Genomic DNA, 27963 nt, shown 5'->3' on the forward strand with positions numbered 1-27963 from the left:
TCTGTCGTCGTTCGATCTTTTAGAGCGGCGATCTGTGCAATATAGCGCAGAGGAGCAGGAAGAGGGCGATGACTGCTCCGCAGGCTGATGGTGCAGGAACTCCGGACACACACTCGCTTCGGACTGAAGCAGTTGTATTTTCTCTGTAAATTATAATATGGTTTTAAAATTTGATCTACAGAAATTAACACAAAAGTATGTACGTAAATATATGATCCATTCAACAGAATACAGGACACAAGTTAAGTATCAATTGCCATACATGATCCTTTGACTATTTATTAACTTCCCGAAGTTTGTTTTCATTAAAAATCCGATTTGCTAGTTTTATGTTTTCTCGATGTTTCAAGCCATTCTGAATCGAATGAGACCAAATTGGAAAAAGTATGTATATGTGTGTATGTGTGTGTGTGTGAACAGATTTTTTGTCGTAAATCGACGTTTCTCAAAAACGCCTGAACTTATTTCAAAAATTTAAAAGCCATTCGATGTATCTCGATGAAGCTACTGTTTGTCAGTTTTGTGCGACGATCGGCCAAGCCGTTTCTTTGTATTTTGGTCCACATTTAAGATCATACTACCCGAATCAATTTTAAAAAATCAAAAACTGTTCGAAAGATATTAGTTGGGAATGAAATTGATTAGTTTTAGGTGAAAATCTACCATGCCGTTTTCTTGTAATTAACTGTTGAAAAAAAAATTAAGCCGATTTTTATGGAACTTTTTTCCGCGAAATATATCATGGTCGACAAGTAGTTTAATTTAAAAATTGATCAAAGTTTGAAAAAATGAGTAGTTTTTTTTGACGTTTGCTAAAATTAAAATTAGATGATTTTCTTGGTATAACGATAGAGTACTTGGTCTTAATGAACATACTAAACCATTAAAGTCCTACGGAAACTGGTTCAGTTATAAAAATTATTAATTTTTGAAAATTTGCTTTTAGAAATACTCCGAGCCAACGTGTTCGTTCGTTTTTAACTATGTGTAATAAATTCACTCGGAATACTTTAATCACTCATAAATTAATTTATTTTTCATTGATTAAGTCCATTATTTACACATATCGGGAAGTTCATGTAACTTGGCTCAAGGCAATACCAGTACCAGCTAGTTATTATTAAATTATTAATATTTAATAATAGTTTTTTTTCGTAATATACTTACTCGTGGCAATGATAAGCTGTGGCAGAAACTGTTTCCAAAATGCACATTGCCTAAGTCTTGGCCCTTTTCCTAATTCTGAATCGTTCACGCCTAGAGTCAAGTATTCCTTATGCTCGACTGTGTGCTTAGGCCAGTATTGGTTCATTACCTGGTCCCGGATTAGGATCCCTACAGTAAATAAGACAGGTAATACAAAATAAATGGACATATGATTAAAGAAATTCTATTCATTATATTAAGACATGGTAAAAGCCATATATTAACTATGATCAATATAACAATAAAATTTTCCGATAGCAGATTTGATGAATTTGTGTTTATCACTATATTACTTACAATATTTATCAATTTACACTTACCCCGTTTTGGCAAAGTTTGCCCAATAGCGCATCATGCGCTTGCTGAGAGCAGCTTCAGCATGGGTATAACCGCGACTGGAGTCTTGGGGCTCTCCGAACACATAGCTAATTTCATCCCCATGCATAACTCCCGTCCAACGTGGCCAAGGGTTAATTCGGGAACGATGAGAGAATAAATACATATACACGTTCAAACCTTCAGATGCATACCTGGAAACAAAAAATAATTTTAACTTCATCACAAACGAAAAAATCAAGAACAAGGATTTTACTAAAAATAAGAAGAAATATACAGATTTTTTTACCTGTGCGCAAATTCGTTTACATTGCAAGTGAACTGATAATCTCCGACAATTTTATCCAAAGCATCTCTATTTCCTAGTGGATCTTCTGGATCTAACCAGTCAGTATATTCAAATACTATAGCTTGGGTGCCTATTGGTCCTACACGTGGATTCAAATCTTTCACAGCCTGCAAAAATTGCTCACGTGTGACGTTGATGCCTTCTTCTTTTTTGAACAACTCGGTTAAATAGTAGATGATGAAATAATACCTAGTAAAAGAAATATTAAACCTTATTTTCAAAAACAAATCCAAATTAGATCGCTAAGTGGTTCGATTAAATTATGCAACTCCCATGCCAAACTATAAAAATTATACGATTTAATTATAAAGTCATTAAGTATTAGTTAGGATAGTAGTACGGAATATATAATTGATATGCTGCTACATTGAAATTAAAGTAATTATCTATTAATTGTGATCGATTCAGCCAATAATGCATTTAAAAATTGATATGTTCCTATTGATTCCATAATAAATTTTAGGTGTTTGGATAAAAACATGTTTTTGTTGGTTTTCGAGCAAAATATTTACCCTTCTTCCGTATTGCTTCCTGTGAGTATATCGGTTTTCTTAAAATTTCCACGCTTGAGTGCTCTTTGTGGACTTTCATCAAGAAAAGCGCCGTCCACTACCGGCACAAACGGAAATTCACAAATGCCTAGGTCATTCCATTCGTTATTTACCAAGTCCCGGCTATCTTTTTCTAAAATATATAATATATTTTTTTGAAACTTGATATTGTCTGTAAACTAAATAGTAAGGTTTTTTAACTCATCATATAACATTATCTTATAAATTTCTTGATGATTTTATAATATTATTTTATGCATTGTTATGTTATAAAATAATATAATTGTATTATTATATTAAATATTATTACAAATGTATTTTTATGTCCCCCTAGAGCTACCCTGTGGGCTATGTAAAAAAACTAGTGGTGTATGACATCGTGCCTTAAGGCAAATTGCTAGAACTTCCCGTACCGTAATTAAATGATCGAGGAATATTAAACGTTTTCATATAGATTTTTATAAATATTGTAACATTGTCTAATATTTATAAGAATTATATAAACTGAATTGCAAAGTTGAAATATTTGTTTAAAGTATATTAGAATTTTAGTCAGAATTAAAATAAATCTGAAATTTTTTTATTTCGATATACAAAGAAAAAGTTCTTGAAAAAAAAAGATATATATATATATATATATATATATATCTTTTTTTCAAGAACTTTTTTTTGTATATCGAATATATATATATATATATATATATAATATATATAATATATATATATATATATATATTATATATATATAATATATAATATATATATATATATTATATATATATATATATATATATATTATATATAGTTATGTGTGCTTAATTGGTTAATAGTGTTTTTGCAGGATTTTATAAACAATTAGGAACAAAGGAATAATTTGACAGTTTTTAATATTTCCAAAAATGAACTGTTTAAAGTTTCTGAAAATATAAAAATTGCACAAAAAGTTGAAATTTAATTGAAAAATATCAATGTAAGTAATGAACATAAGAATTTTATATATGTATAAATATATTTGTTTCTGTTTAACACAAGTAGCTATTTATTAACGTTGTAAAAGAAGTGCACTTTTTTGAAAAAATATTTTTTACACAATATTTTTGTATAAATTGTTAATAATTAAATTAGGGTTTTGTACAGCCTATAAAATTTTCTTTGTGATGGTATACATTAATGTATACCTTACTTAATAAAATACATTCATATTTTGTTTTTAAAAATTATCGTTATTGTTTCTACGCATTTTTCTTTAGGCAACATATTGATTTCTAATTTGTTTTACATCTTTATTACCTTTTAGACCATTTAATGTAAACGAATGTTTATTTCGGAAAATGTGTTTACAATTAAACGATCTACAATATTTATTAACACGCTATAACGAACTATAGCAACTTTATATACTTTAAAAACTCCTTATAAAAAATAATACCATCAAAAGTTTATTTATCCATTATACTTGAGATGAGCAACGAGATGTTTTTTTACAATTAAATAAATAATTTTAGATGAATGTTGTTCTGCGACCAATCACAATACTCGAAAATGACGTGTGTTTTTAGCGCTAATTGTGATTGGCTAATTAATGTTGTTCGTTTTTTTTCGTTTTTCTTCGGCTTTTTTGCATAGTCTATAAATAGGGGGTGCGCGAAGGAATTCTTGGCAGTCGCCGGCCGTGGCCGGCGCCGGTGTCACCTCGGGTGGCACTGAAAGCCCCCGGGGCACCAGACCGGTCGCTCCCTTTGGAGCTGGACTGGACAGGAGCTCCGGGGCCTCCGCCGGAGACTCCCGGCTGCGGAGACTCCTAGCCAGGGAGACTCCCGGCTGCGGAGACTCCGGGCCACGGAGACTCCCGGCTGCGGAGACTCCTGGTCAGGGAGACTCCGGGCCACGGAGACTCCCGGCTGCGGAGACTCCTGGTCAGGGAGACTCCGGGCCACGGAGACTCCCGGCTGCGGAGACTCCGAGCCACGGAGACTCCCGGCTGCGGAGACTCCCGGCTGCGGAGACACCGGGCCACGGAGACTCCGGGCCACGGAGACTCCGGGCCACGGAGACTCCCGGCTGCGGAGACTCCGGGCCAAGGAGACTCCCGGCTGCGAAAGCACGTTCAAATTGTATTCTTACGATATTTAATTGGATTTTTCCGACCCCAGAGTCTCCGTGGCAAGGATTCTTTGCGTGGCCCGAAATCTCCCTGGCCGGTAGTCTCCGCAGCCGGGAGTCTCCGTGGCCCGGAGTCTCCGCAGCCGGGAGTCTCCGTGGCCCGGAGTCTCCGTGGCCCGGTGTCTCCGCAGCCGGGAGTCTCCGTGGCTCGGAGTCTCCGCAGCCGGGAGTCTCCGTGGCCCGGAGTCTCCCTGACCAGGAGTCTCCGCAGCCGGGAGTCTCCGTGGCCCGGAGTCTCCGCAGCCGGGAGTCTCCGTGGCCCGGAGTCTCCGCAGCCGGGAGTCTCCGGCGGAGGCCCCGGAGCTCCTGTCCAGTCCAGCCCCAAAGGGAGCGACCGGTCTGGTGCCCCGGGGGCTTTCAGTGCCACCCGAGGTGACACCGGCGCCGGCTCGGCCGGCGACTGCCAAGAATTCCTTCGCGCACCCCCTATTTATAGACTATGCAAAAGGGCCGAAGAAAAACGAAAAAAAACGAACAACATTAATTGGCCAATCACAATTAGCGCTAAAAACACACGTCATTTTCGAGTATTGTGATTGGTCGCAGAACAACATTCTAAAAATTTGTTAATATACTTCAATTAATATATAAAATTTATTTCTTCAGTAACAAGGATAAAATAAACGAAAGAAGTTTATCAAAGAAGCCCGAGTTTCTCAAGGAATAGTACAAATAGTATTAGTATTAAAATTCAAAAAACCTTGATTTATAATGAAAAAAATAAATCGAAAAGTGGCCAAAGAGATACTTGATCAGTATTTAAACATATATAATGTTAAATATGAAATTAATTAGATGTAAGTGGCACTTTGCTTTAAGGCAATTTGCATGAAAGGGGTAAATAATCGAAAAGAATTGTTTTGCGAGCACATTTTTCGACATTTATTTTAATTGTGGAAAAATTTATTTAAGCACATAAATTTTATTTTACATAGATGAAAAGCTTATAAAATTTTCTACATAACTGCATTTAACGATTTTTAACTTTCGGAATAAAATCATGACGATCAAAATCGTCAAACTTTAAATTCGTATAACTTCGCAAACAAAATGTTTGTACGTTTTTTTAATATTTGATTAAAATGTGCATAAATTTGTTAAAGCGCATAAATCATATTTTGCGTAGATAAAAAGCTTATAGAATTGTTATCACAATTTATTATTATTTTCTCAATTTATAAAAATATATATCACATTTTGTTTATCACCTGAAATTACGATATAGTATACAGAACTCAATGCCAAACGAAACGAGGTGATAACAAAAAATTAGAGAACAAATGATTAAAGTGTAGTTTGAAAATTATGAGCTTTTAGTACAGTCTAGAGCGTTGATCAAAATGTGATTATTTTTCTCTTATTTTCATTATTTTGTTGTTATTTCTATTTTGAAACCATAAGAATAACTAGTGGAGCGCATGACATCGTGCCTTAAGGCAAATTGCTGGAACTTCCCGTACCGAAAATTATTATTTTTTTTAAAAACGATTAACATTTTCGGAAAAAAATTATTTCGAAAAAATTAGATTTTTGAGAAACTATAAATTTGACAAAAAATTACTTTTTTTTGAAAAAAAAAATTTTCTTAATTTTGCCATATTTTGAAAATTCTGAAATTTTATTCAAAGCAATCGTACTGCTTTAACTGCATAGAGATGAAATGTCAAAGCGCGTAAGCGCCGCGTCGCCGTCTAACGAATAAACATTGGTAGGGAACCCATAGGACAGTAAACAAAATTTATACTTATTGTTAAAATCTCTATAAATATCTGATAATTTGATGTGCATATGTCTAATGATCATTTTTGACTGCAAAATGCATTTTTTTCACTTTTTTTATTGGATCTCCAAATCCGCTAAACCTGCCTTCATGAAAATTTGATCAATTCTTCATCTTGTCAATGCCAGTAAATGTTTTTTGAATTATTAAAATCGGACGCTTCGTTCTCTTAAAAACTGAGTTACCATTTTGGCACTTTTTGCCCCGTATCTTCGCAACGGCTAGACTTGCCTTTGCCAAAACTAATCAGCACGTCTCCTTATCAATACAAATCGAATGTTTTTTAAATTATTCAAATCGCTTCATTCGTGTTCCCGAAATCGTATCCGAACACACACACATACACGCACACACACACATACACGCACACACACATACACACACACACATACATCCATTTTTTTTAAGGTATGCCAAAATGTTCAGAAGGTTTGAAACGTGAAAATATATAAAAATTTTCATTTTCGATTTTTTTGCGATTACTATAACTTGCCCTACGGGAAGTTAATAAGGAAATAAAATAATATGTTTTAATATTACATAATGCTTATCACCTGAATTGTTAAGTATTTTATCTTGAATAAAATAAGTTAATATAAGTAAAATGAAAAAAGAGAACTTCCGAGAAACACACTAGGCACAGCATGTCCCTTTGGCGCAGCGGATAGCGCGTTGGACTTCTAATCCAAAGGTCGTGGGTTCGATCCCCACAAGGGATGTTTTTAACATAGTTAATTTTTTTTTCAAAAAAAAATAACTTAGAATTGTTCGTGTGCTTAATAATGTGTTAATAAATATTTGTATACAAATATTTGATTCTTACACTAGATTTTAGGAAACTACAATCCTCACGCATAACATTTGAAAAATACGATCATTTAAAGTAAAGTAAGTAAAAGTGACAATAGTATTATAATTATCCAACTTACGTCTTAAGCATTCCGCTGTAGCCGCAAGATCATCTGGCGAATGTGGGCAACCCACAGTCTTAGCAAGCAAAAGCGACCTATTTAACGCCTCTTGCCTGCTTCTGAGAGCCCATGGAGCAGTAGGAGATCCACTCTCCAATATGGCACGAGCAAACAAATCTTTAGAAAGCGGTGATAGTAAATGCATAGACACTGAAACGGCACCAGCACTTTCACCAAATAGTGTGACTCGATCAGGATCACCGCCAAATGCTCGGACGTTGTCACGCACCCAACGCAGGGCTAGCAGCTGGTCGAAGAGGCCTGCATTGCCTGGTGCATCAGGAGTGCCTAGGAATAAGAAACCGAGGGAGGCCACTCGGTACTGCATTGAAACCACCTGGGTAAGGGACACAGCTACATTAAATGTATTTATTTAAAAATATATTTTTGAAAGTTTTTAAAACACTAACATATCTCAGTCAGACAGAGGTGTCTGGTATGAGAGATTATGAAAAACAGTTTTCATATTTTATATATGCATTTCATTTGACTATTTCATTAATATAATATCTATTATATTTAAAATATCTTTATATTATACAAAATAATATTTAAAATATTGTATTAATTTGGAATTCTTTAAATAAAAAAAAGATAAAAAAAAACTACAAAAATTAAATATAGTGAAAGTTTATGTATTATGAAATTACTTATTATATAAATAAATATTTATTTATAAAAAAATGTCGTGTACTAAATCCAAGTTAATTTAATTAATTTCTTATTATGAAAGATCGTCTGTATAATAAGCTAAGCTGATTAAAGGCTAGAATGAAGTTTTTAATAATTGAATGCATTTTATTTACCAGAACTCCTTCTTCTGCTGCTAACGTTTTTGGATCATATACGTCCAGAGTTGAAGAACCACTATAGAAACCTCCTCCAAATATCCACAACATTACAGGTCCATTTGTAGGCCTAGGTTTGGGAGCCACAACATTCACGTAGAGGCAATCTTCTGATATCGGAGTATTTGGGTTCCACATCGTTGCACCTAATTCAGATTATACATACAATCAATCGGAGAGAAGAGCAAATGAAACATTTAAATTGATAATGGACTTTATATTATTTTAGTAAGTCAGTCTATTTAAAATTCTGTTTATGAATAAAAATGATAACATTTTTTATCTATTTTGGATTAATATGTTTGATTTTTTTCAAACTAATCGATATGTAACATTTTTATGGATATTTATCATGTTGTATTATTTTATTATTCAGAAATTTTATTTATATTATTTATTAATTTTATTATTATTATTATTTGCTTTTATTTTATATTAAATCATTATATTACAGATATTATTTTCATGTAAATTCTATCCTTTGCACTCTTATTTTATTCAAATTTATGTTATTATTTATCAATATTGCTAGATGTTAACTATTTAACAGTTGTAATAAATATTGTAATTAAAAAAAAGAAAAAAATCTCATGTTGCATATTTTGGCCCAATGATACATACCGTTAGTAATTTTTTATTTTATCATAGAGTAATGGCAATTTCTCATTGTAAGCTTATTATTTCACAAAAGACATTTTATGACAACTTGTATAACTTTGCATAATGTAAATTAGATAGAATGTCAATACATCATAGTTTCAATCAATTAGGCTCTTTGACTTTCTAATAATATAATGAAATATGAAAAATACTATAGAATCATCAAATTTTAACAAAAAATTAAAGCAGTCACCTGCTGCAGACACAGATAAATTTTGAGAATGTCGATTATTTAAATATTTCCTTTTATTTATTGTTCAGCAATCAGTACTATTTAACCTTACATGTCCCAATCGTACGTCTCGCTAGTTGCATTTTAAATCTAAGATGAAATATGGAAAACACATTAGAATCAACAAATTTTAACACAAAATTAAAGCAATCATCTGTTGCAGGCACAGATAAATCTTGAGACTATCGGTTATTTAAATATTTTCTTTTATTTATTGTTCAGCAAGCAGAACTACTTAACCTTACATAAGGTGTTTGTTGAAGACTTAACCTAATGTTTAATGAGAGGCGCAGATAAATCTTGAAAATATTGGTTATTTAAATATTTACTTTTATTTATTGTTCAACATTCAGAATAATTTAACCCTGCATGTCCCTGCATGTAGCTGTTTGTTGAAGACTTATCCTACTGTTTCATGAGAGGTATTATCCTGTCTGTGCGTAAAATACATTAGAATCACCAAGTTTTAACACAAAATTAAAGCAATCATCTGCTGCAGGCACAGATAAATCTAGAAAATACCGATTATGTAAAAGATTTTCTTTTATTTGTTGTTCAGCAATCAGAACTACTTAACCTTACATGTCTTATAAGCTGTTTGTTGAAGACTTGACCAAATGTTTTATGAAAGGCAACCCATCGGTTTACCATTATTCTATAAGTGGCGTATATTAGCTCTTATGTCCAACAGTTATCACATGATTGGATGTTGCAGGTATGACCACGTGAGGCAATTTTCACTTGAAATTATATTGAGATATATAACCTCAAGTGGAAATTTAACATCAAATCTGCTTGATGTCGGACTTTGGCCCTGGCGAGAATCAAACCAGCAAACCGGAGACTAGTTGGCGCTAGCTTACGTTTGAACCGATTTTGCCACCTCTGGGCTCATTTAAAAGATGATTTTTAAAAAGCGAAGATTTCTACTACTATACTGTCATTGCCAATTATTAAGCATTTGAGAATCTTATGTATTTACCAGGAAAGTCTCCAAACAGCGTGTCAACTATCTGAACGCACGTGTTCGGCGGCGATGTGGCATTTAGGACGCCCTGCCAAGGATCAGCCGGCCGAGGGTGTCGGAAGCGTAGCGCCCCAGAAGGATTTCGGCCGTATGGTATGCCAAGCCACGCATCGACGTGTTTGCCCGTCGATGACGTCAACGTGGTACCTGGATAATAAATTTAAATCGGTTAATTGTGGATGTACATTCAAATGAAAATGGTGGAAATTTAATGGACAAATGATATGAATAAACCACTACTCTATCGGGTCCTTATTTGTAGTGACTCAAAATTCATGTCTATTTAGTTAAAACTGCATAATGTTGCTAAGCATATATAAATATAATAGTATATCATATAATATAGATACATAATGATGCATCTGTCTTTGAGAATACAGAAAAATTTTGTATCTAAACAAATGCATATTATCACACATACCAAAAAAAACTGAAGATACGAGTAAATTTTTTCTTATCAAGTTACCTCTGACGATCCCTTTGTTAGTCCTGACTACTAATGGATCATCTTCGGGGTGCCGAGAGCTTTCCCTCCGCGTTTTACCTGTCGACGACCTGTATTCTCTGTGGCGTTTGGCTTCCCTTTCCTCACCTAACTCCAATGTACCCAGATCAGGGTCTAAAACTCGCACACTTTCGCCATGCCCCATGTACGGAGAATATATTCCTGTAAAATAAAAAATATTAAGAATAAAATACTTCAAATGTAGTTTCACATTGTTTTTCTATATGACAAATTTAAAACATAATGTTTGTATTTACGTGAAGGTAAATAACAACATATTCATGCTATATAAAGATCTGCTATTATAAATATGAAAATGAATATCTGACCCATTTAGCCACGCAAAATTTACAATAACAAAACAAATAGATACGAGTCTGTCACGAACATTTAAAACGGTTAAATGTGATCGAAAATATACTGAATGCGAAATAACATTATGTATTTGATACAATTGACATTCGGATAGAGAATATCAATATTGAAAACAAAGCAAAGACTAAAAATAGAAATGTAAGCTTTAATTATATTTTGCCTGGGTCTGAAGAGTGTTTGATTATGTCTTCAATGAATTGTCTAATAATAAAATAAACTTTCCTTTAAAATAATAGGAGATTAAATTATTTTTGGCTTTTGCTTATAGTATTTTCTTCATTCTTCAATCTAAGAGCTAGTATTTTTAACTTCCCGTAGGGTAAGTTATTGTAATGGGCCGAAAATCGAAATTGAAAATTTTTACATTTCTCGACGTTTTGAAGGTTTCTGAACATTTTGGCATACCTAAGAAAAAAATGGATGTGTATGTGTGTATGTATGTATGTATGAATACAAATTTCCAGTCACGTTTTCGGGCGCACGGATCAACCGATTTGAATGGTTCAAAAAACATTCGATTTCTGTTGATAGGGAAAAGAGCTGATTAGTTTTTGGCAAAGGCAGGTCCAGCCGTTTCGAGGATACGCAGCAAAGAGTGCAGAAAATAGAAATCGACTTTTTGAGAGAACGGAGTAATCGATTTGAATGATCAAAAAAACATTCAATTAGTAATGATTGGGAGAAGTGTTTATTAGTTTTTGGCAAAGGCAGGACCAGCCATTTCGAAGATACGGAGCTAAATATGTGAAAAATGGCAGTTTTTGAAAAAACTAAGCGTCCGATTTGAATGATTCAAAGAACTTTCTGCTTGTCTTAACAAAATAATTGATTTTGGAAAAAAAAAATTTGTTTCAATTTTTTTTTTTTTTTAATTTTTTGTATATCGAAAATAATTCAAATTTTATTTTTAATTCTGACTGCAGTTCTAATATACTTTAAACAAATAATTTCAACTTTGCAATTCAGTTTATATAATTCTTATAAATATTAGACAATGTTACAATATTTATAATAATCTATTTGAAAACATTCAGTAATCCTCGAACATTTCGTTACGGTACGGGTTTTACGGTTCCAGTAATTTGCCTTAAGGCACGATGCCACCCACCCCACTAGTTTTTTTATCAATTTGGCAAGAGTATGAGAATTATGAAGTATAAACCTGATTTAGTAAAATAATTATTCAAGATATTATTTAACTAATGAACTAATATCATTGGTTCCACTTCTACAATACTTTCTTTTCTGTAAATGTTAAATAATCTACTCGATCATTCAAATACATTTTCACGTCAAATTCACAACGAGAACAGTTCCTCCCGACTGGGAGCGTGGCGTCTCCTCTAATCCGGCTACTCGGAAGTCAGATTTCGAGGATGTCTTGAGGTTGGGAACAACTGTGGCCTGGTTGTGCATGTTGACTGGACGTCCGCACTATGCTCGCCATCGACATGGGCACCCTGGGGGAGCTCGGGGTGTTCAGGTTGTCTAAGGAGGGACGTACCGGGCCAGAGAGGACACTCAGCAGCCAAGAGTCCCCGTGGCGAGCAGTAGTGGGATCGCGTCCGGGAGTGTGCACCTTGTCATAGCGCGATCAACATAGATAGACCGAAATCTTTTTTATATTGATAAATAAAGTTGAATATATATTTAAGTGGATTCCGTTGAAATTTTTTCTAAGCTATGAAAAATAATTTAATAAACACCAAAATTAATGTTTATTTTTTGGACACGTATATTGCTATGAAAATTGCATATCTATCACGGCGATATTTTTAACCGGTTTAATTACTTAATTCTCGTGAATGTATCTTTTCTACCAAATCCAAACCACTTCTACGTGCCTTTAAATATGTAAAAAATTGTTTTACGTAACTGAAAAACTATTTTAAACTAGTTGGTTTGGTATTTAGCCTTGAGGCAAGTTACATGAACTTCCCGATATATGTAAATAATCGACTTAATCAATGAGAAATAAATTAATTTATGAGTGAATATAAGTATTCCGAGTGGATTTATTACACATAATTAAAAACGAACGAACACTTTGACTCGGAGTATTTTCTAAAAGCAAATTTTCAAAAATCAATATTTTTTATAATTGAACCAGTTTCCAGGACTTTAATGGTTTATTATGTTCAAGACCAAGTACTCTGTCATTATACCAAGTAAATAGTCTAATTTTAATTTTAACAAATGTCAAAAGAGCTACTCATTTTCTCAAACTTTGATGAATTTTTAAAATCAAACTATTTGTCGTAAGGCCGTAATATTTCAGTAAGTTCTATAAGACCATGGTACATATCGCTAAAAAAAATCCATAAAAATCGGCTTAAATTTTTTTTTCAACAGTTAATTACAAGAAAACGGCTCGGTAGATTTTCACCTAAAACTAATCAGTATCATTCCCAATTAATATCTTTCGAACAGTTTTTGATTTTTTAAAATCGATTCGGTAGTTTGAGCTTAAATGTGGACAAAAAGTTTAACACTTTTTTTTAAATTACAAAGAAACGGCTCGGCAGATCATCCACAAAGCTGACAAATTATATATATATATATATATATATATATATATATATATATATATATATATATAGTCCTCATTGAGATACATCAAGTGGCTTTTAAATTTATGAAATCGGTTCAGGCGTTTTTGAGAAAACGTCGATCAAAGGTTTGATTTTGTCAAATGTCAAAGAAACGATACTAATTTTTGCAAACTTTGACGATTTTTCAAAATTAAACGACTTGTCGTAGGGCCGTAATATTTTAGTATGATCTACAAGACTGTGGTATCTACTGTCAAAAAAAAAATCATAAAAATCGTCGAATTTTTTTTTAAAAAACTTTATTACAAGAAAACGGCCCGGCCGATCTTTACCAAAAACTAATCAGCATGATTCCCAATCAATATCTATCGAACGGTTTTTGAATTTTCAAAATCGATTCAGAATTGCAGGCTAAAACGTGGACGAAAAATTTTTCACTTTTCTGCGATTTACAAAGAAACGGCCCGGCCGATCGTCGCACAAAACATAGAAACGGTAGTCCTCATTGAGATACATCGAATGGCTTAAATTTTTAAAATCGATCCAGCCGTTTTTGAGAAAACGTCGATTTACGGCAAAAAATCTGTTCACACACACACACACACACACACATACTTTTTCCAAATTTGGTCTCATTCGATTCAGAATGGCTTGAAACGTCGAGAAAACATAAAATTCACAGTCGGATTTTTTGATGAAAACATAAACTTCTCCTTCGGGAAGTTAATAAATGTGCTTATCCATTACATATGATGTAATTACCCGATTAAACTATGCAAGAAGGTTCTGCGTCTCTGTTAAACACTATCTGTGATAAACAAAGGATTTGGCGCGCTAATGCACGACCCAAACCATGAATTTCGCACGGGGTGGAAGCGTGGAAGCGGAAGCCTATTCTGGAACGATCGAACGTAACCTATTTATCGATACCGCCGAGAAACAGCTATAGCCCGCGGCTCTCCAGTGCTATAATCCCTATATGCCGGTGTTATGTTTAATCATAGGGACTCGCCAATAACGGATATGACGCAATATTATATGTCCGCACCATGATATGTACATATGTGTTCCGGATATTGCCGTTTTTGTCCCCGATTCGATGGGTATTGGATTACTGGGTGTAAAGCTCTGCGGATTCGATTCAATTTTGTTCTATATTCATCGTATTAATCGGGATAACTTCATCATTCTAAACATATTTTTTACTACCACAAATGCCCAACAAAATTTTGAATTTCATGATGCTAAATTCAATAAAAAAATTAATGAAGAAAAAAATTTGTGGTATATTTAACTGAGCAAATGTAGGCAAGCAAATTGTTAACATATAGGAGAGACTGGATACGGTTGTGCCAGGGTACGGTAGTCATAACAGCTAAATTATTTTGAGATAGGGTCTAAAGAAAGGGAGAACTAGTTGGTTTGGTATTTAAGTTACATGAACTTCCCAATATGTGTAAATAATCGACTTAATCAAAAAAAAAGTGTAAATAATATACTTCATCAATCCTACTTTAAAAAAAAACGATAATAATTTTAGCAAAGTTTGACGAATATTTAACATTAAACTACTTGTCGTAAGGCCGTAATATTACAGTAAGTTCTATAAGACCATGATGTATATCGCCAAAAAAGTTCCATGAAAATCGGCTTAATTTTTTTTTTCAACAGTTCATTACAAGAAAACGGCTCGATAGATTTTCACCTAAAATTAATCAGTACCATTCCCAACTAATATCTTTCGAACAGTCTTTGATTTTTTAAAATCGGTTCGGTAGGATGAGCTTAAATGTGGACGAAAAGTTTAACACTTTTTTTCAAATTGCTAAGAAATGGCTTGGCAGATCGTCGCACAAAACTCGGGAATTTAAAAATGAAGTATGATTGTTCGAACAAGTTTACATTATTGATGCTTATCAGTGTGAGTATGTAGGAAAACAGTAGTAGAATCCCTGAAACGTAGAAAAAATTAAAAAAAAAAACATTTTTTTGGTTTTTAAAAATGAAGCCCTTAGTTCATAAAATTTAAATCATGCAAAATATTTATATTATTTGAGTGTGTGTATACGTATGTGAATATGTATATAGTTGTATATAAATTATTTCCTCATCTCAAAGTTTACCAATTATTACATTAAAGTAAACATTCTATAGGTACATATTCTTCCTCTAGTCAGAGCTAATTGAGCAGAACTCGTGATGAATTATTACTTTTTTACTTTTTGGTCTCAAAATAAACATATCGCCCGTGAGATTCACTTATTTGTCCAGCGGCCACTAGCGATCGCGGGATGTTTATTTCTCCCAAACCTCTATCTTTCCGCGTTGTGATTAGTTTTCGAGATATTTCGATTGATCAACTTGCCCCGCTCTGACCTACTATAACAAACTTCTTCTAATCATTATTTCATTCATATAATCTCAGATTGCGCTAATGTATCTAACATGAAAAAAATTAACTATGTCAAAATTAAAACTAGCTGTAAGTGGAATTCTGTCTTAAGGCAATTAAGGCATCGTGCCTTAAGGCAAATTGCTGGAACTTCCCGTGCCAAAAATTATTATTTTTTTAAAAACGATTAACATTTTTGAAAAAATTTCACTTCGAAAAAATAAGATTTTTTAGAAATTTTAAATCGGACAAAAAATTACTCTTTTTTTGAAAAAAAAAAAATTTTTTTTAAAAATTTTTAAATAATTTTTTTTATAAAAATTTTTTTTTGGAAAAAACGTTATCTTCATTTTGATATATTTTGGAAGATCTGAACTTTTTTTCAAAGCAATCGTACTGCTTTAACTGCATAGAGACGAAATATAGAAGCGCGTAAGCGCCGCGTCGCTGTCTAACGGAAAAACAATAGTACGGAACCCATAGGAATGTAAACAAAACTTAACTTATTGTTAAAATCTCAATAAAAATATCTGATAATTTGATATGCATATGTCTAATGTCTAATGATTATTGTTGACCGCCAAATGTTATTTTTTTAGTTTTTTTTACTAGATCTCCGAACCGCTAGACCTATCTTCATGAAAATTTGATCAAATCTTCATCTTATTAATACAAGTAAAATGTTTTTTGAACTATACAAATCGGACGCTCCGTGCTCTTAAAAACTGAGTTACCGTTTTTGGCACTTTTTGCCCCGTATCTCCGGAACGGCTAGAATGTGTTTTGAATTATTCAAATTGCTTCATCCGTGTTCCCGAAATCGTCGACGAAAATTTGTATCCGAACACACACACATGCACGCACACACACACACACACGCACACACATACATCAATTTTCTCCAAGGTATGCCAACATATTCAGAAACCTCTGAAACGTGAAGATATATAAAAATTTTCATTTTCGATTTTTTTGCGATTACTTACCCTATGGAAAATTAATTATAAATAAATCAATTTATCATCTCCAGAACTTTAACAATCGTCATTTCATTTCGAATCAAATTCCAAAAAAAAAAATAGTTGCCAAATTTACCCAAAATTGAAAAAGTGCTCCCGCATAGTCACAGTCTAAACGCATTTGCAAATATCTGTGCGACATTTTCACTTATACTGTGCTCAGCTTGGCGGCATTTTCACATTTTTCAATAATTTTCACAAAATTGGAAAAGTGCTCCAGTACACAAACAGTCTAAACGCACATGGGTAAACATTTGTACCAGAGTGGCGCTTAGACTGTTCTTAGCTTGGGTGATTTTTTGAATTTTTAATCCAAAATTACAAAAAAATTTTTTTGAAAAAAAAATTAGAAACAAAAATTTTTTTTTCCAAAATCAATTATTTTGTTGAAAAAAGCAGAAAGTTCTTTGAATCATTTAAATCGGACGCTTAGTTCTCTCAAAAACAGCAATTTTTTTTAAATTTAGCTCTGTATCTCCGAAACCTCTGGCCTACCTTTGCCAAAAACTAATCAGCACATCTCCCTATCAATAGGAATCGAATGTTTTTTAAACCATTCAAATCGGTTGATCCGTTCTCCTTAAAAACTCGCTTCTATTTTTTGCACTCTTGCTCCATATCTCCGTAACGGCTGGACCTGCCTTTGCCAAAAACTAATCAGCACATCTCCCTATCAATAGGAATCGAATGTTTTTTTAAACCATTCAAATCGGTTGATCCGTGCGCCCGAAAACGTGGACGAAAAAAAGCGGACATACAAAACACACCACACACACACACACACACACCACACACATCCATTTTTTCTGAAGTATGCCAAATGTTCAGAACCTTCAAAACGTCGAGAAATGTAAAAATTTTCAATTCCGATTTTTGGACGATTACTATAACTTACCCTACGGGAAGTTAACAAGTCATTGAAAACCCTTGCACAAAACTGGTTAATGGGGTTTTTGCGCGGTAGTGCTTGCACATTATAATTTATATAGTGGCATGTCACGGCATTCCCTGGCTCAGCTAACGTTCGATACCGTCAAGTAGCTATTGTTTTAATATGTGTACTACAATTTCATAACTGGAATGCCTATTGGCACGCATACTCGTTAATATTCCGAATATAAATTATAAATTTCTTGCTCACAGGTCGAGTTGAAAATGTCAAGAAGTGTGCTATCCGCATTTGATAATGAACTCTTTTACAAGTTAAATCATTTTACTGAAAAGACTGAAATGATATTTATTATTACTGATTACGGCTTGTTTATAAATAAGTAATTAAAGGGCCCATACTGGGATAAAATAAAAATGTTATAGTAATGCTATGTTACGGGTCTATCACCGTATGATATGGTATTAGAGAATTGTCAAAAAGCTTTGTATTTGCTGTGCAATACAGTAAGACCAACTTTCTGGTTTCTCTTTGATAAAACATTTGGGAAGTTAAATTTTATGTGTAAAACCTCTGATACATAGGTTTTTGCCAGTTTTTCAATACCAACTCATACAAATATAAACCCGTAACAAGCATCACCATAACATTTCTATTTTATCCGAGAATTAGCCCCTAAGTTTATATAAATTGCAACATCTTAAATTATCATGCTAAGAAATACATAATTTACATATGTTTTGGGGTATTTTATTCTAGAATTTTTAATAATCCATTTGTTTTTATTTGATATTTTGAAAAACTAAATGATAAGAATTTTAGAACAAAAAATTTTTTTTGCCCACAATATCTCAACTTCTACTGGGTACATTTATTTGAAAGTTTTTAGTTTTTTAAAAGAGTCTTCTTTATAGACTTTTTCTTACAATTAGTATGAACTACGCTCATCCCTAAATTAAGATTTTATTATTTTTAAGAAAATCAAGAATATAAAAAATAGTTGTAAATTTTTTTACAGACAGTCGCTACCTAGTGAAAAATGATAGTTCATACAATTGAGACAATATTCCAGGTATGAATATGATTAGGCGACAATTTTTTTAAGCCGCCTACTTCATCGCCTTCTAAATTTAACTATTAAATAACTAAAACTTTAACTATTTAATAACTAAAACTTTACCTATTTTAATTTTTAACTTCCCGTAGGGTAATTTTTTGTATATTTTTTCAAAATATTAATAACATGTGACAAAAATTGAAAAGTGAAAATATTGCTTGCCTTTTTAGGGCCTTTCAAAAATCGCATAAAATGCATGCCTCTAGACTAGATTACCCCCTTGCATTCATTTTATTTATTATCACCAAATCCTATCAGCTTCGGTTAATCTCTTGAATTTTGTAAAAAAATAGTCTCATATACCCAGTAGTTGCTCTTGCCTGGCAAATTGTATGAACGATACTTTTATCACGATTATAACTGCAGGGCAGAAGTAATACGCTAAATGTAAAGGGATATCTATGTTAAAGAGAAACACGGGGTCGTTGAAAGCTTTTTTCTTTAAAGCTATTGCGTTATTGCGCGCTTTTTATCACGTTTAGTCGCTGTTGTGAAAACTCTGCAAAAAGATAAGCTTTCTGTGTAAATTATTTTTTCAAAATGTATACGCAGCATGGAACAGAACAAAACCAGATAAAATAGTGCACTCTGGTTATAATACATACATAGATTCGAGTTTGGTTCCACCAGTATTAAATTCCATGAAAGCAATTTTAAAGAAAGATTTTTTTTAAATTAGATAATAAATCGTAATCATAATTAATTTTTTTTAGTAATACTTTTTGACTTATGTGTTGAACTGTCCACTTACTTCCACGTAAGCACAATCAATTAGTAATTTTTGATACTAACAATTTTCTAGAAATATTTTTTATGTCTAAACAACGATTGCCGGGTCAGCTCGTATATATATATATATATATATATATATATATTAAATATACGTTTGAATTATGAATGACACGATCTTCTACCAATATGTAAATTTCATTCTAAAATAAAAAAGTTTTTTAATATATAGAAGAAGTTGCTCGATTTCATGAATATATTGATTTATACATTTATATTTATTTGATTATTATAAGGTAAATATGAATATAATATGTGAATTTTTATAAATACGTGAAATTCATTACGATGAATTTTAAAATATTCATGTTTAAGTTATAGGCAATATAATTCGTTAGATCTTGACACCAAGGCACCTTTAAAAATAGATGTTATAGAAGAAAATTAATCAATTATAAATTTTATTAATAATATATATAAAATTCTAATTGATATATTTCTTATCATATTTAATAAATTGCAAATTTTTGATATAAATCCGTGTTTATTAAACTTAGTATTTTTTTTAATATTAATTTGTATGTAAGAAATTTTGAACATATTAAAAATCATGAAGTTTTTATATCTTTTATACTTGAAAGGTTTAAAAATGTTTTAAAAAATGAGTCGAATGTGGAATATACTATTCTACTATTTTGTCTAGCATATTTGCACTGCATAATACAAACATTTGCAAGCTCTATTTATTATATAAATACTGCATTCAATTTTTACCCCACGGTTAATTTGAAAGCTTGCATTTTTCAATCATATGCATATTTTAATTAACATGCGGTTGCAAAGCATTGTAATGTGTGGATAAATAAAACACATAAACAGGATATATTTCTATAGTACATGAAATTTGATATTTTGCTAAAATTCATAATTAGTTTGTGTTTATGTTTGCGTACCGAAGTTTGCTGAACTAATTATTACAATCTAGAATGCGTTACGGGAGATGTATTTGAAAATGATATATGTTATGAAATTGGTTAGCAATGTTATTTGTGTGTAAATTCAAACAAACAATTTGATTTAGTGTGACGGGCAAAAAATAGATTAGAACACGTCGAGATAAACAGAAAAATGAAGAAATAAGGGATGATGGAATTGAATAGAATTAGAAGTTAGAAGATAAAGAGACAAGAATAAAGAAATGAAGGAAGATGAAAGTTGAAATAGAATTAGAATTGAAAAGAAAAATAGATTAGAACATGCGAAGATAAAAAAGAAGAATGAAGAAATAAAGCGAGACAGAAGAACTTGAATATAATTAGAAGCTAGAGTAAAAAACACAAGGTGAAGAGCTAAAGGAAATATGACGTGAGTGGAATTCGAAGTTAGAAGATATAAAACAAGAATGAAAAAATAGGGGAAGATAGGAGTTAAACGATAAGAGTTGAAAATCTAAAATGAATAAATAAAGAAAGATAGGAGAACTGGAGGTAAAAAAACACTAGAATGAAGAAAAATAAAAAAAGAGGAGTTGAGTGGCATTAGAAGAAGAAGAAGAGAGAAGAAGATAAGAAGATGACTCTTCGTGAGTGAAGTAAAACTGAGTTGTTAAACTGATTGTGAGATAAAATTAAAAAAAAAATCAGAAAAAAATAAGAATAAAAGAATTATAGTAAAAGAAATTACAGTTATAAAGAAAATTGGGTAGTAAAGGATATATAAAGATAACATATGACATAATAAAATAATGTATGATGTTATAAAGGATAGTATATGATATAATAAAGATAACGTAAAATAAAAGAAAGTTATAAATGTGACTAAATGCTCTGGAGCTAATTTAAAAAAATTGATCTTGCTTAAAATTTGTTGCAATTTCAGTATAATAATATTCACAATCACTTAAAATTGACATTTGGACTATGTTTAGTTCAAGTTATTATTGTTTATATAACTAAAGTTTATATAAAATTAGTTGAAAAGTTATCAGAGTGCAATGACAGGCCAACGTAATTGCAACATAATTAGAAAAAAAAACCTGTAAAATTTAGTAACTATAATCATAATATAAACCTAAACTGCAACGTTAAATCGACCGTATTAAAGATGAATGAGTTCTGACACAACGTACATTATTATTATTATATTATTTTATTTATTTTTTTAAAATTATTTTTGAACAGCAATCAGAACCTAATAATCCTATAAGCTGTTGTGCTGTTTTCAATACTAGACAGATGGCAGCCCAATCAGTTGCCACATCTCCGTATGATATATTATTATTACAATTTCTATAATAGGGCGAATATTTTTATTAGTGCAGCAATGTCGGGTGAGGGCTATTTTCATTTGGAAACATATTGCTATCTATATTTGCAAGTGAAAATCGTTGTCACCTGTCTGACAGCAGGTTGCTCGAAGAGGAATCGAACCGGGACCCCGATCCAGATGCCGTCGTTCTAGCCACTTACCTACGAGCGAGCCCAACGTGAAAAGTGAATATGTATATTTTCAAACCATTTTTTAAACAGCGATGAGAAGTTAAGAGTTCTATTAGTTATTGTTTCTGTATTGACGGCAACCTAAACAGTTGTTTCATCTCTGTACGATAAATTTATTGGTAAATTTCTGTGATAGAGCGAATATTTATTGATGCAGCAATGTCAGATCAGGACTATTTTCATTGGAAATATATTGCCACCTATATTTTTAAATAAAAACTGATATCACTACTACTGGGTGAGTGCAATTTTCACTTGGAAACATATTGCTATCTATATTTCCAAGTGAAAATTGTTGTCACTACTGCCTGACAACAGGCTGCTCGAAGTGGGTATCGAACCAGGGACCTCTGATTCAGGCCCCGTCGCTCTTAACCGCTTACCTACGGGCGAGCCCATGTTATTATAATTACCCAAAATTTACAAGAAAACTTACTGACATTAAAAAAAACTCCCACAAGTTTTCTTAAAACAATTCACAACGGTTATATTTATCGTTGGTTCTTATTTCAAAAGTTTATTTACTTACCGTGCTCATCGGGCAGTTCTGGTCCCATCTGTTCGTCGAAGTCCGCGTACGCGGGGGCTGGTGCCGCCGGCGCTTCGCGGCGTCGCGACGCCTGTGCTACGACCGCCAGCAGCGACAACAGAGCGCCGCACTGCATGCTGACACTCCTCTGCAATGCGGTCAACACATTGTTATTAAATGATTTAATTTTTATTTATTATATCCTGTAAATAAACAAAATGTGTAAAAAAATTACAGAATTTGAATGGTTAAATTAAATTAGAAGTAAGAAGAAAAACGCCAAGACATAGTAGAAGAATGATGCTAGGAGATGAATAGAATTAGAAATTAGAAAATAAAAAACATAAGAATGAAGAAATAAAGGTAAATACTAAATAGGAGTTGAATGGAATAAGAAGTTGATTTCATTTTTATTAATTATATCCTACAAATATACAAAATAAAATAATAAAAATTACAGAATTTGAATAGTTAAATTGAATTACGAGTAACAAGAAAAATAGATTAGAAAAACGCCAAAAAATAAAAGAAGAATAAAGAAATAAAGAAAAAAAGGAGTTCAATAGAATTAGATGCTAAAGATAGAAAACATAAGAATGAAGAAATAAAGGAAAATAGGAGTTAAATAGAATAAGAAGATAGAATATAAAAAACAAGAATGAAGAAATAAAGGAAAAAACAAGTTGAATAGAATTAGAAGATAATAAACAGGATTAGAAGATAAAATAAAATAAAGTAGTAAATAATGCTCCGCGAGTGAAGTAGAATTTGAAAATAAAGAAATAGACAAAATTCAATTTAATGGATTAAAAAAATTCAACAATATGTAAGAATCATTTATTTACTCAACTCAAGTTCAAATTATTCATTTCAAAACTAAAAAAAAAGTTATATAGTAGTAGATATTATGGAAGCAATTTTTATAATGAAAATATGCTTTTTCTGTAACTGAACATATTTTTTAAAAAATAATTTTAGAGAACATATTCTTTCAGATATCTAGTGTCTATAAAGAATAAAAATTAAATATTTATAACAGGTCTGGTGCTAAATTTTCAAATACATTAAAGCTTAAAAAATGAATTATTTAAGTAATTCTAGATTTAAAATTTTATGTAATGCGCATATCTGTATCAAAAAATATTCGTAAAAACATTTTTGCCAACCCATTTTATTTTAATTTTATTCTGCATAAAGATGGATCAACATGAATAAAAGATGCAGAATAAAATGACAAATGAAGAAACACATAATCATATAATTCTCTTAAGATTTTCCAATTTTCCTTGAATTTTACGACAGCAACTCTTAAAGGACGAACCGTTCAAAACACAAAGTGAGTAAAAAACTAAGAAATTTGAGACTTTTCTAACGAGTTTAATACTTCATATGGTTTCTTTATGAAAATATCCCATAGTGTGAATAGTTGCTCAAATCTACTCGCACTTTGCATTTTAATATTTGAATATTCACACAGATTTTATACTAAAGCGGTAAAATATGGGTAAAAGATACGTGAAAGCTTTCTTGGGTTGGCTAATATCAATAAAAAACAAAATATTCATAAAACAAAAAAGTAAACAAAATGTCATTATTTTTATCTGATTAACTTACAATGTTCCACAAAGTTTGATCGCAGTGCATTTTATTTTCTCCTTTGAAATGTAAGTTTTGCATCACTGTCAATACTAATTTTTGCCATATAGATTTTGTGTTATTTCGAAATTCAAACTTTCATTTGACAGTGTTGTACAAATTGATAACTATTTGAAGTAATTGTCAGAACTAATTTGTTTAAAAATATAAAATGTGCAAAAACTAAAATATTTAACTTTGAACTTTATTTTTTTAAATAATTTAATCTAGTCATTGATATTTAATTTTAATAATATACATTATACACTATCACAATGTTTTTCCTACAAAATAATTTCGATAATATGTGAAAATCAATAAAGAAATTAATCTCAATAATCTTCAAGTCCGGTAGAAACTTTTGTTCTGTTTAAAGCTAAGTAAAATTTAACAATATTAAAAAAATAAAGAGTTTTAGTATTTAGTATTTAAATAAACAAAATATTACACTTCCAAACATATGACTTATTCAAAAATTTTTATATGGTTCGTTCATTGTTTCAGATATAGTTGGTGTTACTAACATAATATATGCTGATATGTTAATAAAATATTACCATAGTTATTTCTAAGAGACTACCATACTAGAAACAGCCCCAAATAATGTTTTTCTTTTATTGCACTTTATGAAAATTTTACGAAGAAAACTTTAATGTAGTTGGCATAAAACATTAACGCTTTCGAAGGCTCTGCCTACCATTGCAAGATATAAAAGCTTGCATCGTTAAAATTTCAACTTCCCATAATTCCTGTTTCAAAAGTAAAGAACATCATTCTACATCTTTATGAATTATCAATAATGATAAAATTTTATTTTCTGTACGTTCTAGTAGGTGCAAAGCTAGAGGAAAAATTGCTGGGATAAATGAGATATAGGTCAAATAACTTAGGACAGACATTTTAGGTCTTCAAAAATAGAAAAACTAATGATTCACTTAGACGAAAATAGTTAGATCAATTAGTTTAATTAAGAAATATGAATTTAAAACTTATTTTGTATAGTTAGAACAAAAATTTGTGAAAACAAGGTTGTGAATAGAAGAGATAAAATGTAGTAGTATGTAGTAGTAGTATAAGGATATAGAAATTCGAATAGTGCACCTGGCACCAAGCAATTTATTTATTTGAGTACAATATTATTGGAATAAAATTTATTTATTACATAAGTAATAATTTAAAGAATTTAATTTAATACTTGATGCACTCGTTTTGATGTGATTGTTCTGCTCTCTTTTTATTTAAAATCGGTATTCCACAATTTATCCTGTTGAACCGGAGACAATATATTTTCTTAAATGTATGATATATCTAAAGTTTGCATTTTTTAAATTTTATATTGACCACCCGATTTAATCTTCGATATTTTGTAAATGGCGAAAGATATGAAGGCAATATCGACCTTTCATAGATAAAACGATGCTATCTTTCACGCGAAAAATATTTTATGCAAGACATAAAGATATATAACAAGACCGGAGCGCCCTGAATATGTTGAAAAGAGTATGGAATCAAACATTGATGTGTATTGAACCAAAAAAGATTATTGGAATAAAAAAGGGAAAACGAGTATAATTCACCGACAATGAAATATTAATAGACTCGTAAGATATTTGTTATTTCGCCAATTTGTATGCAAATTTTATTTTAAAACACAGAATTTCAATGGATAATAAATTTTAGATATGAAAAGAATTTTAATAAATGAAATTATCAATTGTTCAATAAAAAAAGTAACTGATTTTTGTATAAATATATCTTAGATTATTGTTGTCATTAAGCACCTATCAAAAACTTCTAACTATTAAGTCTATAAAGTCTAGTGTTGTTTCGCAAAGTTTTACAGCCGATAATTTGTGCAAAATTATGTTTTTTGCATTATTTTTAAATAAAATCATAGTAAACCCCGTAATAGTAAACCAACTAGTTGATAGAGATAAATAACTTCAAGCTCTACAAAAAATGTGTTTTAACAGATTTGTAATAAGGAAATGATTCATTTGTTATGCACTTATTTATTAATTTAATTATAGTTAGTAATTTTTACTTTATAGATTCTAAGGTTGGAAATTGAGCAAAATAATTTGCAGAATAGTTAATAAAAACGACAGTTAAATTAAAAAATTAAATTTTGAATAAAATTTCCAATATTCATATTAATCTCATTACCAGTAATATGCAGATCAAGAGGCGTTCATTAATCATGTGATCGATTTTTTAAGGATTTTTGAACCCCCTCCCCCTTGGTGATAGATGGTGATACTCAAAATTAAAACCTTCCCCCTACCCTACCAATCATCACGTGTATTTTTAGTTACGAGAAAAAATTGTAATTTTTTTAATTTTTTTTGAAATTGTTTGGATTTTATTAAAAAACTTCAGGTAAATATTAAATAAACGTTATTTCTTACTATACACCTCCCTTCCCCGCGTGATATTTTGTGATTTTTTGTCAAACCTACCCTCCCCCATTAGTGGGCGCCCCTCACCTGAATTTCTTAAGAAAATTTGGATATCTATTCATTTTGCTAATAATCTAATTGTACATTATGGCTTCAAATGAGAAATTCAACAAGAACTAAGTAAGTAAGATAGTAAAATTTGAATTAAAATGTAATTAATAATTAATATAATATGTCTAGGCTTTCAAAATCAAAATTTGCTACAATATCATTACATCCTTATCAGATCTTAAAATTTCATTAGATTTTTATCGGCATCTTTTCAGATTCTTATTAGATTCGTACTAGTTTCTCATAAGTCTTTTTTACCAGATTTTCACTAAATTCATAGTGAATTCTAACTGAATGAATTTTGATTTTTATTTAGATAAATTATTTAATTTATCCCAAAACCAGTAATATTATTTGTTTTTTTAAGAGTAAGTTTTATTTATATTCTCATGAAACATCCATAAATATTAATACAAGGAAATTATGACGATTCATTTTTAACATCCAATTTAACAAGCGGCGAAATGGGACGCATGGGAACAACAAGCTAAATGAGCGCAATCTGCGAGACTGAAATTCAAAAGTTTCCTGGCAATGTAAAATAACAGGCAGGAAGGTTATGTAGAACTGGAAGAACACTTTATTTTTCATGTTTCCGCATTGTGTGAAAATATCTTGTCAGATAGGTTTTCACGGGAACTCATATGAACATAAAACTGAACTTCAGACTGCATATAAGAGAGAAAATGCATTGGAATGAAGGCGATTTAGAGAAAAATATGGTGGATGTCGTATATATGTAAATATATATATATATATATTTATATATATATATGTGTGTGTGTGTGTATATATATATATATATATATTTATGATTAATTAACTATTATACTAACCGTATGTCAACAGTATGAACGGGATCCTCTTCTCAGCATATCACTAGATACTAAGTTACTAAATCACACTACACTATTTCTAACACTTCAATAACTGTATCAAAAATATCACTAGTTTACGTAAAAGAATATTTAAATGAACACTATATTAGGCCAATAGAATAGTTTTAGATCACAAAATTTGGAATTTTCACACTTGCTGAAGTACTCATCACAATATCTTGATATAACTGCATTTATTCTGAAATAGAAGA

The 27963-nt window shown here is 31.3% G+C and overlaps 1 protein-coding gene and 1 non-coding gene across 2 annotated transcripts; one reads left to right on the forward strand and one right to left on the reverse strand.

Annotated features, from left to right (window-relative positions):
* Positions 1 to 27950, reverse strand: LOC113370690 (acetylcholinesterase-like). The gene is given in 12 exon segments (XM_026611384.1): positions 1 to 141; positions 1168 to 1304; positions 1306 to 1335; positions 1527 to 1736; positions 1832 to 2080; positions 2404 to 2575; positions 7315 to 7693; positions 8163 to 8350; positions 10079 to 10270; positions 10590 to 10790; positions 22729 to 22876; positions 27710 to 27950. Coding segments are annotated over 11 exon segments (2016 nt in total). The 5' UTR covers positions 22865 to 22876; positions 27710 to 27950; the 3' UTR covers positions 1 to 19.
* On the forward strand, positions 7032 to 7104 carry Trnar-ucu. Its single transcript has one exon. It is a non-coding gene; the product is annotated as a tRNA-Arg (tRNA).
* Positions 27951 to 27963: the final 13 nt, after the last annotated feature.

This window comes from Ctenocephalides felis, unplaced genomic scaffold (genome assembly GCF_003426905.1).
Source record: "Ctenocephalides felis isolate EL2017-DRISC unplaced genomic scaffold, ASM342690v1 CF-g0.4_SCAFFOLD_01492, whole genome shotgun sequence".
In the NCBI taxonomy this organism is placed as follows: Eukaryota; Metazoa; Arthropoda; class Insecta; order Siphonaptera; family Pulicidae; genus Ctenocephalides; species Ctenocephalides felis.